This window comes from Callorhinus ursinus, unplaced genomic scaffold (assembly GCF_003265705.2).
Source record: "Callorhinus ursinus isolate GAN/ISIS: 27379988/994484 unplaced genomic scaffold, GSC_fseal_2.0 scaffold82, whole genome shotgun sequence".
Classification (NCBI taxonomy): domain Eukaryota; kingdom Metazoa; phylum Chordata; class Mammalia; order Carnivora; family Otariidae; genus Callorhinus; species Callorhinus ursinus.
In genome coordinates this window covers 1,166,390-1,179,459 of record NW_027397144.1, presented here as the reverse complement: position 1 = coordinate 1,179,459, position 13,070 = coordinate 1,166,390, and the positions used below count along the sequence as shown (strand labels likewise).

Here is a 13,070-nt window from a genome sequence, read left to right as displayed (position 1 = left end):
GTTTGTTTGAAGATTTTTATTTATTTATTTGAGAGAGGGAGAGAAGAATGCGTGTGAGCAGGGGGGAGGAACAGAAGGAGAGAGGATCCCCAAGCTGACTCCCCGCTGAGCGTAGAGCCTGACGTGGGACTTGATCCCAGGACCCGAGATCATGCCCTGAACCGAAACCAAGAGCCAGATGCTCAACTGACTGAGCCATCCAGGCGCCCCTCAAGAAGGTTTTAAACACAAGTGGAGATGGCCAGCTTGTGCTTGATTTTAGAGGGGATGCTTTCCGAGCTTTCCCCTTCAGGGCAAGAGTGGTTTTGAGACTGAAACACACAGACTCATAACAAAAGACTCCTTTTACCATTGTCTTTTTTAAGAATAGATGTTGACTTTTCCCAGATGAACTTTCAGCACCTGCAAAAATAACCAGGCTTGAGAGTTCATTTCCCTCCCCTTTTAGACAAATGGAGCCCTCCTGTACATTCTGTTACGCTCCACAGTTTTCCACTGCATGACTGAGAGTTAGTATCAACCCGGAAATCCTTCTCCTCTTCTTTTTGATAGAATAGTTAGGTACTAAATGGATTCCACTAAGGGGACAGAAACTTCCAATCTTTGGCCACTACACAACAGTACTAAAATAATAAGCATGTATGTGCTCAACTTGAATATGGGCAAAGGTCTCTGTGGGAAAAATTCCTGCAAATAGACCTTTGGAGCCAAACCACGTATGTATTTTAAATTTCATAGCGGCAGAAGCAAGTATATCATAAGTCCCATTTATATGCGAGGGACAGACCAGCACACCCATGAAACTTAGCACGGCTCATCCCGAAGGAGAATGTGAAGAACATAGTGAAGAAGAGGGATTCGGGACTTTTGCTCTAGACCCTGTTACACTGAGAGCTTTTATAGGCACGACATAAGCCAGACCTGGTCTACATAGATTCCTGAGTGCCTAGCTGAGCTGAAGGCCCGAGATAAGAGGCCCCCCGCACCCTCCCAGCAACCTAGAGTGGGAGACCTTAGTATAGCTGCATTTCACCAAAGAGGAGCCTAAAGCCCTGATCATCTCGGGAGCCCTGGGGGAGGCATGTGATGCCCCCGAGTGAAGGTGGGCTGGGCTGCAGGCCATCAGAAGGCCACAGTTCGGGACATACTCAGTCTGGGTTTTAATCCCACCTCCCACTCTTCTGAGTGACTCGGGGCAGGTTTCTTGACCCTGCCAGGCCTCGTGTGCTGTCTATAAAATGGACATGACAGCAATCCCTCTCCTAAGGCTATTATAAGGCTGAAAAAAATTCAGAGGAAGTGTAGTCGTGTGGTGTTAGCTTCAAGTACCTATGTAAATGGGAGTGAGCCCCATGTGGCCTGCACCTTCCAATTTGCCAAGAGAGGCTGAGAATCCTGATTCTGATGTTAAAAAGGTAGTGACTCTCTCTAATTTGACATTTTATACAAACAATCTCGGGGCGCCTGGGTGGCTCAGTCAGTTGGGTGTCTGCCTTCGGCTCAGGTCATGGTCCTGGGGTCCTGAGATCAAGTTCCGCGTTAGGCTCCTTGCTCCACGGGGCGTCTGCTTCTCCCTCTACCCCTCCCCTTGCTCGTGCTCTCCCTCCCTCTCTCTCAAATAAATAAATAAAATCTTTAAAAACAAAAACCAACAGTGTTCAGGCCAAATCTGGCTGTGGCGGCCCCGGCCCCCTCCCCTGTGATGGGCAGGCCCTGGCGGGGGCCGTGCACTCACATTGTTGATCATGAGGTGCATGATGGTCTTTGGCATGAGGTCGCGGATGGACTTGTTGATAATGGCCACATAGGAGTCCACCAGGTTGCGGATGGTCTCCACCTGCCGCTCGAGTTGCGGGTCCATGGAGAAGGTGTTCTCCTGGACTCCATCCTCATTTTCTGCCTATAAGGGGAGAGGGCAGATGGTGAGGGGTGATCGTGACCTGGGGCAAGAGTGGGGAGCCCCCATTCTCTGGGAAGTGCTTGCCCTGTCCTGCCCAATACCAGCTTTCTGGGGATGCCCCCGATGGCCAGGTCGACACTGTGGGGCCCTGCCTGCCCATGGCCTGCGCTGCCTGGACCTGGGGTGACCATGGCCTATGGCAATTAGACCTTCTCACCTGGGGACGGGTACATGTTAATTTGGGGGCCGAGGGCAGCCATGTTCACTCCACCTCAAGGACAAGAGGACAGCGAACAAAACAGATGGGATCCCAGGCCATGTATCTCCCTGGCCTTGGCTTTAGTCGGAGAATCTTCTGGGCCCTGATGGCAGAACCCTCTCCCCCTTTCTCCTTTGTTTGCTCAAGAGTACAGGCTACGTGCCTGGAAATGACCTATCCAGCGAGACACTGGACCCTTTCCTCTCCCAGGAGGGGTCAGCTCAGCCCAAGGTGCATCGGCCAGGCAGTGCAGTTCCTCACCTGGTCCTTCTCGGGGTAGACCCCGGCTCGGAGGAACGAGGCCTTCCAGCTGTCCACGTCCTCCTGGGAGTCACAGGCCAGCTCAATCTGCCGAAGGTCCTTGTAGACGTTCCTGCAGTGAGAGAAGAGGCACATTCTTGACCCTGCCCACGGGCCTGGCGGGTGCAGGAGCTGGAGCGTGGGCTCTGGGCTCTGATGGACGGGGACTCACACCTGACCCAGGCACAAACTGACCCCTGGGATGGCAGTAGCATTGGCATCCTGTCGGGCTGACGGAGCACCAAGTCAGTGCCTACAGCATCCAGAACCGTACCGAGGGGAGAGCATGTGCTCAGCGAGCATCTGCATCTAGCAGCATCGCGGGGTTTTGTTTTTGGGCTTTAGTCAATGCCTCTCTTTTCCCTGGAAACTGCTCCTCTTTCATGCTCTCCTGTGGGGGCCAAAGGCTGCCAAAGATACTCTCAGAAGAGGGCAGGTGTCCCTCAACACCCCTGGTTGGGCAGCTCCCAGCAAGGTGTTTTCAGGGAGGTGACAGCAAAGTTGTCCGAAAGAACATTCTGTGATGGCAGGATCGTTCTCAACTGATGTTGTCAGCTGTGGTAGCAAGAAGCCACAGGTGGATTCTCTGTGAGCACCACGAATAGTGCTAGGGTGACGAAGGCAGTTCATTTGGATTGCATTTTATTTCAGTCAATTTACATTTAAAATCACTGAATGAGGCCAGTGGCTACTGCATCGGACAGTATAGGTCTAGAATGTGCCCCAACTTCTGAGCGCTGGGCCGGGGCGGACGGAGGGCTACTGAGCGGTCCAAGGACACAACTGAGACTCCCATGTGAGCTGCTGGGTGAGTGTGGGTCTGCGAGCAGAAGGCAGGCTCAGAGCCACAGGCAGGAGGAAGAGCAGATGGACGCTGTTCATGGCCGGTGTTCTGTAGGCCAGGATCTGTGCCACACACGCACCAAACTGTCCCACAAGGCAGGTGTGGCCAAGCCGGCCAAGCCGGCCCGAAGCTTCTGTGTGAGATCGGAGTTTGAGGTTAGTCACGGCCTCGTGACAGAGCTACGGCCGGCTAGCAGTCCGTGAGTGGCTGCCCTCAGACTTCTGGAAGGAGTCGCAGGGAGTGAAGGGCATGCCTTCGTTGCTCCTTCTCCTCCTCCCTAGGATTGCCTGCAACATCATGATGGCTGGACCTTGGGCAGCCATCTTGAAAAAGGAGGAGGCGGTCTCAGGAGTAGGAGCACCTGGGCCTGGAAGCCTGTGGAGCCGCCCCACCTGCCCTGGAGGGTAAAGCCGTAGAAAACCCAAACGTCCATCTTGTTTCCATGACTGTTATTCTGGCTTTCCTAAGCTCACTCCTAAATGCTACATTAGGTACGACCTTCACCCCCTTGCACAGGGGATCAGGGGCCAGGGAGGTGGGGCAGCTGCCCTGCACGCAGCAAGGAAGAGCCTCCCAGCAGGCCTGTCCCAGGCCAAAGCCCAGGTTCTCCCACGTGCCCTCGGGCTTCTTAGGTAGGGGAGATGGGGAAGCCGAAGAGATACAGAGATTTCTGGAGCCAGCTGATGGCCAAAGCGGGCCCCAGAGCTTTCAGCCAGCCCAGAACAAGGCTGGATTGAGCTATTCTTACATAAAACGTGACATGAGGCTTGCCTCGAACCGACGGGAGCATGGGAGCGACGGGCAGCGGGGAGGGTGGTCCTGGGGGAGCAGGGAGGATGTGTCCACGCTCAGCCCTTCCTCCTGCTCTCGGACCTCCTGCCAGAGCTGGGCCTCTTCCCAAGCTGAGAAAAGCATCTTTGGTTCTGCTAACGTCTCCCCACAAAGCCCGTGGGGGTGGATTCACCAAGGGCCTCCCGGGCCCTTCTGTCTACACTCACCCAGGGGTCTCACCCCGTCTATGACTTTGAACGCTGCCTTGCAGTAACAACGCCCCAGCTCACACCCTGCCGGGAGCTCGTTCCAGAACACCAGACTCTTGTACCTACACAGCTGCCTCCCCGACGTCCCCACGTGGTGTCTCACAGGCCTCTCTCCCTCGGTGTGGCACAGACCCAGCCCCTGACCATCCCCAAGCTTACTCTGCCTTTGCCTTCCCCATCTCAGCGAGGGCAGCTCGGTCCCTGCAGGTGCGCAGGGTCCCCAGGAAACGCCTTCCTCTCTTGCACCCATATCCACCAGGAGTTTGGTCAGCTCTGACTCTCAGAATAGGCCGCCTCCTCCTCTTCGTCCTCAGCCCCACCTGGGCCTGGCCCCCACTATCTCCCACCTGGACCAGTGCCACCCAATCAGCCCTGGTCTCCCAGCTCCAGCCTGACCCCCACTGTGCCCCCCGCCACAGCCACCAGGGGGGCGCCCGTGAACACCCAAGCCAGGGCCAGTCCCTCCTCTGCTCAGAACCCTCTATGGCTCCCACCTCACCTCATCATCTCTGTCCAGAGATCCTCCTCCCTGCCCACACGCTGGAAGCACCCATAGCAGTTTTCCGCCTCTTACTTGATTCCCTTTCTAGAACATGAGATCCCGGGGCAGGGACTTTTTGCAGAAAGCACTCAGTGGATGCCGCTGAATGACCAAATGAGGCCAGTGACCTTGGCCCGGCGGGCCCTCACCTCTGCTCCGTGTTGAAGATGGCGAAGACGTGCTTGTTGGACATGAAGCCTTTCTCCACATCGCGGATTTTAAGGTTGTCCAGAGGCAGCATGTACTTCTTCTCCTTCTCCTGAGGGTGGAAGGGGAGGGGTCACCACGGACTGTTTAACAGGATCTGAGGATGCCCTGGGCTGGATGCCACCCCAGGGCCTTTGCTGGAATGCTCCTCCTCCCAATGCCCACATGGCTCCCTCATGCGTCCTTCAGGTTTCTGGGCAGAGGGGACTCTCCTGGAGAGGCCTGACCTGTCCTCACCCTGCTTGCTTGCTCTCTCTCTCACCCCGCCCCCCAATCCTCCTCCTCCTCTTGGTACTTCCCCTCATGTAACTGGACACACCACATCATCTTGCTCATGGACTTAGGCTACCGTCTGTCACCCGGCCTGATCTGTCAGTTACTCAAGGTCAGGGACTCCCGTTTCTTTTGTTCACTGCCGACACACTGTGGATGCTCGACACTGGCCAGCTCTCACTCATTCTACCCAGAATCCAACCCCTTCTCCACCAGGTTGCGTGAATGAAACCATTAACTACTTCATCTTCACGATGAGCCTGTAACTGAGTTACCACTGTGATCCCATTTTACAGAGAGGGAGACTGAGGCCAAGTGGGGGCAGGCAATGATTCAGGGGTGGGGCTGGGATTTAAAATTCATCAGCTTCAGAAGTTCCTGGAGCTGAAAAGTGAGGCCCCTCGACGTGATGCCTGAGCTCCAAGGCCACAGAAGTGTCACTCACTTCCTAAGGGCAGTCCTGTTCAGGAAGTGCCCACTGAGTGCCCGGCACTCAGTCCTGATGACTGCCAGGGAAGCAGCTCAGGGAGGATGTGGGTCACAGAAGCCAACGTTTACTCACCGACAGTGGCTAAGCACCTACTGTACCCCCAGCGTGGGGCGGGGCCCCTGCAGGTGCATCATCTTAGACCTCCCCATGGGGACAGCGTGTGTGTGTGGGGGGCCATTAATGAGTTTTCTACATCAGGAAACCAGAGAACAGTATCAGGGTGCATCAGGATCCCCTGGCTCCCAGGCCCACCTGACCCACAGTCGCTCCAGTGACCTTCCCCCATCTCTGCCAGGGAAGCGCTGCGCTCAGAGAGGGAAGGTGGCTGCCACAGGGCAGGGGGAGTGGGCCACAGTGGGACTTCAGAAGCCAGGTCCATGTGCCCCAAAGCCAGGTTCTGCCCATCACCCTTTCTTTTACGTCCGGGCCTCACCCAGGAATTCACTTTTCACCTGTTTTGTCCCTGTGTACCAGAAGGCCCCAGAACAGAGCCCAATGTGCTGCTGCCTCCAAATTCCGGAACAGCCACAGAGACTGAGGGGAAGGGGGCCAGGGGCTCCCTAGCAGGTGGGGACTGGCTCCAAGTTTCAGGACGACAGGAAGAGAGGCAGGAGTGAGCAGCAGACTTTGGTGCATGGGCTTGGCCCTGCAGCCTTAGGAGCTCAGATGGGCTCTGCCCCTCCCTGGCCATGTGCTCTTGGGCAAGCCACTGCCCCTCTCTGCCTCAGTGTCCTCATCTGTCAAAGGGGGACAGGGGTCCTGCCCTCCCTGTGTGAGGTGAAGATTAAGGTGAGTGTATGAGGCACTACTAGGGTTTTCTTTTGTGTGTGTGTCTTTCACGCCTATGGCTCCAGAGTCCATTCACTGGGCTCTGGCAGAGAAGGAAGCAGGGCAGAGTGCTCCTTCCGGCCGAGCTGCAGTGAGGGGCAGAAGAGGGGCCCGGGGGCCATGGAGCCGGGAAACCCCCATTCAGGCTGCATTCTGGGAGTCCAAGGACAGAGGGTGGAAAAGAAAGGCTCCAGGCAAGGCCCAGGGCCCCACCAACCTCCCCAAGAAAAGTCTTGGGGGCTTTAGAAGGGGCCGGGGCAGAGGTTCCCCGACTGTAAGATGGTGGAAGGGCCTCTGCTGCCCCCACCCTGCTGTGTCAGGAGGCAGGAAGCTTCCAGTCGGCCAGCCAGGCCAAGTAACTGAGTCACAGCCCTTGTGGGCCCTGAGCGAGACGCCACATCTGGAACTGTTTATAGTGTGATTCCGCCCAGAGCGCAGCGACTGCCTTCCTGGTGCTGCTGACACGCACACACAGAGCACAAACACACAGAGAGCCGCAGAGCCGCGCGCGCACCCCGCCCCCACCCGACCCCCAAAGAGACCTTCGCCGGCACACACAGGCCGCGGACCCAAACCCTCCCTCCCGCCCACGCCCACCCGCTCCCCAACCCCCTCCTTAGGATTTCCTGCAAACCCACAACTTTCTCCAGATGCGAGCCGGCCCCAGCCATGCCACGTCAGAAGAGACGAAGTGGATCGGCGCAGGCAGTGGCCTCCTCGCCTGCTCCGAGGGGCCGGGGCGCGGTGGCCCTACTTGCCCCCTCCCCCCACCCTGGGGGGCCTGCAGGATGGACAGCCGGCCCCGCCAACCCAGTGTTCAGACTACCTGTTCAGGGGGCTCTGAATGTGTACAGTAGTCTGCACATTGGTTAGGCTGGGCTCGGGCAAGCGGCGCGTCAGGACCTGCACCCCCCAAACCTGCTGCCGCCTCCACAGCGAGGCCGACCCGGAGGTGAGTGTCGGCACCCACCGCCCTGCTTCCCACTGGGGCGGAGACCTGGACAAAAGACGGGGGAGCCACAAAAGGGCCTGGGTGGGAGGAGAGGTGCCAGGGCGAGGCAGAGGGGTCGGGGGGCTCTTGGCTGAATCAGTCCCCTATCCCTACCCCACACTGGAACTGCTTCCTCTCGGTGGTTTTTCAAAATAAAGAAATAATGTTTTGCCTCTCTGAGGGGTCTCTGAGAAGGTGGCCTGGTCGTCGGGGGGTCTCGGCCACGTGTGTAACTCTGAGGGTCCCTCCCGATCTGAGCCTGCTTTGTGTCTGGGGCGCACACAGGGCCCCTTTCACGGGCCTGCTGGTTCTCGTTACTGCCGGCGGGCGCTTCCGTGCCTCTGGTCTGGGCCCACAGGAGGGTCTGGGGCTCCTGCTCTCAACCCCCACACGACGGGAAAATGAAGGAGCCCCTCCTACGCTGAAAGGAGCTCTGAAAGCTGGACTGGCGACGAACTGCTGGGACAGGGTTTGGGCCCAGAAGTCCCTCTACAGCTGCCCAAGGCTGTGGCCAAGGCTGGCACTCCCGCCCTGGGCGGAGAGGCCTGGGCCCAAGGTGGAGACCAGCCCTCGGCGTGCCTGGCAGCTGATGCACCAGAGCAGACTGGGTTTCAGACAACGAGGGTGGGAGGAGCGTGAAAATGCAAAAGCGTCATCCCCACCTGCCCTCAGACAGACTTGTCAATGCCTTCCCTTGGGCCTCTGTCAGACACCTACCACCACCCCGGCCAACGGGGAGAGCCTGTAGGCCCAGGAAGATGAGAGAAACACAGTGCACCTCGCTGGTGACCCTCCCAAGCCAGCCCAGCCCACAACAGCACAACAGGCAGTCACCCTGGGGCGGCATCATTTCCGGGGCCACTAAGCCGCGGCCATGTTGTTAAGAGAACGAAGCAAAGCGATGGGCCACTCGGGACGGGAGGATGGGCCCGTGTGGAGGCGAAGGGACCCAGAGAGCGGCGCTGCCCGAGGCTGCCCGCTGGACTCGCAGCCCTTGCCCACAGGGTCACGGAGACTGCGGTATGAGGCGGCCTGCGGGCTACTCCCCCGGTCAGTGCTCCCAGAGGCCTCCGCACGTCCTTTGGATAAGGACAAGCACCTGCGCACCGCTCGAAAGACACTGTAGCTAGGCCTGTTATGGGGCCCATTCCGCTCTACTTCGTGGATGGGGAAACAGAGGCCTAAGGAGGCTACGGGCCCGGCTGAGCCTGTGCAGGCTGCAGATGTTGGAAGCCCAGCACCTCAGCAGCCTGGCTGTGAGCCTGAGCCCCTGACCTCGGGCCCTGCCCACACTGAGAGCCAGGGATGCCTCACTGTGACTCTGGGGGCTGTGATCAGTTTCTAGCCCGCTGATGGCTCCCCTCCCCCATCTCCCTTCCAGCCTGGAGGGTTGGAGCTGCCATCCGGCTGGACCCCTAGGGGGCCAGCCTGGCCATTACCATTCTCTGCCGGAGCTCTGGGATACTGGCGGTGCTCAGGAAGCCTTTCTTGAATGAACCACAGTGAGTGAGTGAGCACCCACCCATCCCAGCCCCACTGTCCTGACCCCCAGCCACTCACCTCCTCATCCTTGTACCAGGATAGAGACTCCGCAGTTAGCACAAACCAGTACTCCTTGGAACCGCCCTTCATCAGGCTGATGTTGTTGATGGTCAGCCAGCCCCTGCGGATCACCTGGGGGGGAGGGTGTTGCTCAGAGGACAGCGCCTGCTACCCCGCCCGGCCCACCCCTGTGCAGTGGCCAGGGCCCTTGTCCCCAGTAAGGAAGAGGGACCATGGCAGGCACACCTCCAGCCTGAAGCCAGGCAACCCAACTCCACCTCACCCCTAAGCATTTCCCACTGGCAACCAACATGGGACGCCCAGGCAGACAGACACAGGGCACGCACACTCACTCGCAGGCCCAGGGCTGACAGGGAGCGGACCCCTGGAAGACCCCCTGCACACACGGGGTTAGGTTCTGTTCGCGCAGGCAATAACGGGTATGCCTGGCTAGAAGGGGCCCAGGGAAGGTCCCGGGCCCATACGTGTGTCACATGGGATGTGACCATTGGAGGAATCACACCTGCAAGACCCAGGTACCATGCCGCCCTCAGACCCCGCCCCTTGCACCCTCTGGAAGGTGGCTGTTGAGGGAAGGCTGGAGGAACCTGCTACAAAATGGAGTGGTTCTCTCTCTCCTTTTGTGGCTGACCAGCAGAGGCTCAACGCGCAGCGGCAACTCTGCTGCCCATTCTGTTGGCTCATCTGCCCAACTCACTCAGCTCAGGAGGACACTCGGTGGGCAAAGGGACCTGCGCTGAACAGGGATCGTGGCCAGTCTCTGTCCTGGGGCTCCCTTCCCCACAGCCTCTTTCCAGAAATTAGGAGGAAGGGATGCTTCCACCCAGAGGGCTGGGGCCAAAGGTCTGAGCCTGGGGAACCTGAAGGGGGATCATGCCCCGTGCTGGCTTCAAACCCGGGGGCAGGCCTACTTTTCTCTGACACGTTAAGGTTCTGGCTGGAAGATCCCCAGATGGGGCTCATCTGGCCACAGCCGTCATCTGAGTAGGAGGCAGAACCCAGGCCTACACAGAAGACTCACCTGACAGCTATATGCAGGCAGCCTGGGGGGCCATGGTCCTATGTTCCCTGGGTCATGAGGCATGTGTGGGCCGGAGCTACCCATCAGTCTGGATTGGGGACCCCAGGGCAGCGGGAAGCACATGGAGACACAGGCAGGGCCGCCTGGGGACCAGGCAGCAACAGACCGGGCCAAGCTACAGACGTGCGGCCAAGGACAGCTGGGAAGGACTGGTGTGGAGTCCCCCCCCTCAGGGTGGGGCGTGGCAGAAGCTCTGGAGATGGGGCTCCAGGGATGACTCTGGAGGCTACATGTCTTCCTAATGGGTGGGTCTCAAGAGGGTCTTCATCCCCTGCTCTCTGACCTGTCCCCAAGCCTGTCAAATCTTCACAGGGCCACCTGCCTCCTATGGCTGGAATCAGGCTCTGAGCCTCAGAGGCCATGAAGTGGAGGTGGCCCGAGTGCACCCAGGGACCCCTGCACTACCCGGAAGCCCTTTCCCAGGCTGGGGACAGCACGGGATCCCACCTGGCAGCCCTTCTCCAGTCTTCCTAGTGACGATGAGAGCACTGGGGAGACCTGTGGCCACCAGGAAGCACCTGCCCAACCACGGGCTGCCTGGCGGGCTAGGGGGCAGAGGCTTCCGGCCCCACTACGCTCATCCGTGCAGGGCACCCTGGTTTAGGACTGAACATCTGGAGTCCTGGGAACACCCCCCGCCCCCAGGCCCAGGCAAAGGGGAATGTCTGGTCACGCTGAGGGCAAGGCTGGTCTTCACACTCAGGCCCGAGGCCATTCTGCACATGACCCGGGAAGGAGTCCCTGGCCCCAGGGCGGTGCGGGTCTGTGTGTTCACACCGGCTCCTTCCTTCCCCACCCCAAGGGGCAGGGCGGGGCCTGCTTAGCCTTAGCCCAGGCCAGGCAGATTAGATACTTTTAAACTTCAGTCACTGACAACCAGGGGAAGGGGAGCAGGAGGTGAACACAGGTGGTCAATGCTCCCCAGAAGAGAAATCTTCACATGGTGAGGCCTCTCTACTCTGGGGCTGAGCCCAGCTCCCGAGGGGGCAGATGTGCCCCACCGGCTTTCTCAGGGGCCTAGCTCACCTGCCGCCACCCTCAGTGAGCAGCGGGCAGAGCTGGCCGACAGGGCCCTGGCCACGCTATGGGCGGTGTGGCCTCGGGGTGGAGGCACTGCCGGGCCAGGCCGGGAATGTGGCACATCTGAGCCTCGAGGCAGGAGGCTGCTGGGTAGACTTGGAGAAGCCTCCAAGGTCCCCTTCCCCTTGAACTGCCCAGAGAGCTGTCTGTGTGGGAGCCAAGTGGGGTCAGAGACAAAATCCCACGCTGGGGAGGTGCAAGCCGTGGGCTGCAGACACGCGCGCGCGCGCGGAGTCTAGAGGCGAGGGAGTTGGGCCTCCTCATCCAAAACCCAGACTTGTGCCCCAGGGGCCTGGCTTAGAAGGAGGGGGGCGGGGGACAGAAGAGGCAGGCAGGCTCCCACGCTCCAGGGTGCACAGCGACAGGCATGCAGGCACGCCCAGGATGGGAGGAAGGGCCGCCGGGAGCAGCACAGGCGGGTGGCTGGCAGGAAGCAGCAAGCTGGGGCCCGCCGGTAGGGTGGGTCAGCCTCCTCCTGGGTGAGGGTCTCAGCCTGAATCGCCCGGGGCAGGAATGGAAACCATGGCTGGGAGACCTGGGGGCCCCAAAGCCTTGACGGATGCGGCAGGTCTGGGCTTTGTGGCTGGGGACGTGGAATCTGGCAGGAAAATGACTAAACTTCTTGGGGTGCAAGAAGCAGGCCCCTGGGCGGTGTGGAGGAAGGAAATGGTTCAAAGAGCACTGAGGGCGACATGGGGAAAATGGGAGCCACGGGCCTAAGGACCAGCCATTCCTCCTGCCACTGCCCCCACCCAACCCTGCCCAGCGTTGGCTCTCTGTGCACCTTCCAGGCCCCAGGTGCAGCGCAGCCCTGGCACAGGATCGGCTCAGCTACTGCGAAGACCTCCGGGGCTCACCAGAAGATCCCTGCCATAGGGCAGCAGCTGGGGCGCCCAGTGCCTCAGGGGCCGGAGGTGGGAGAACATCCCGGAGAAAGGAGGCCCAGGCTTTGCTCTCTGAGGTGGAGAGCTGGGGCTGAAGCCCGCCGCCTGGAGGTGAGCACCTTGAAAACAGCTCACCTCTCAGATGGGAGAAGCACTTGCTCCCCACTGGGCTGGGCTGGGCCACACACGGAGAGGAGGTGTTCCCTATAACAGGGATGGCAAATACCATTCATCGCGGGCGGCCCCACTGATCAATGCGTGGCAGCTGCCACGTTAGTGAGAATTCCGGGACGCAGCCGGAAAGGGTGCTAGGATCGATTAGTGATGTCTGCCACAGGCCAGATACAAGAGAATGGAGCAAGTGGAACAGATCAGTCTGATCGATCGTCGTATCTGCCACGGGGACAGAAGGAAAGTGGCAGCATCCAGGAGAGAGTTCCCTGATCAATCAGTCATGTCTCTCATGGGTGTTGGAGGGGTGTCACGTGCAAAGCTACCACGTGGAAAAAACATTCTTTGACCAGTTAGTCACATCTGCCACAGAATGGGGAATGGTGGCATGCTCAGGAAAGAATGCCAGGATTGATTAGCTATGCCTACCTCCGGCAAATGCCGGGGAGAGGCACAAAGGAAAGAGTGCTGGATCCATTAGTAATGTCTGCCATGAGTGCAGAAGGAGGAAATTCCGGCACGATGATGTCTGCACTGGAGTGGCGGCAGCAGCAAGAACGAGTTCCAGTAGGACTTAAGCAAAATCTTCCCTGGCCAGGGAGGTGAGTGGAGGGAAGC

At 59.1% G+C, this 13,070-nt stretch overlaps 1 protein-coding gene across 8 annotated transcripts in view; it reads right to left on the bottom strand.

Annotated features, from left to right (window-relative positions):
* The window catches only part of DNM2 (dynamin 2), an 85,722-nt gene that overhangs the window by 4,427 nt on the left and 68,225 nt on the right, over positions 1-13,070 (bottom strand). For all 8 annotated transcript variants that reach the window (XM_025863337.2, XM_025863331.2, XM_025863333.2 and 5 more), the window contains 4 exons: positions 9,234-9,347; positions 5,034-5,143; positions 2,421-2,532; positions 1,736-1,900 (listed from right to left, as the gene is read on the bottom strand). In XM_025863337.2, coding sequence (XP_025719122.1) covers positions 1,736-1,900; positions 2,421-2,532; positions 5,034-5,143; positions 9,234-9,347 — 501 coding nt within the window. The remainder of the gene's footprint in view (positions 1-1,735; positions 1,901-2,420; positions 2,533-5,033; positions 5,144-9,233; positions 9,348-13,070) is intronic.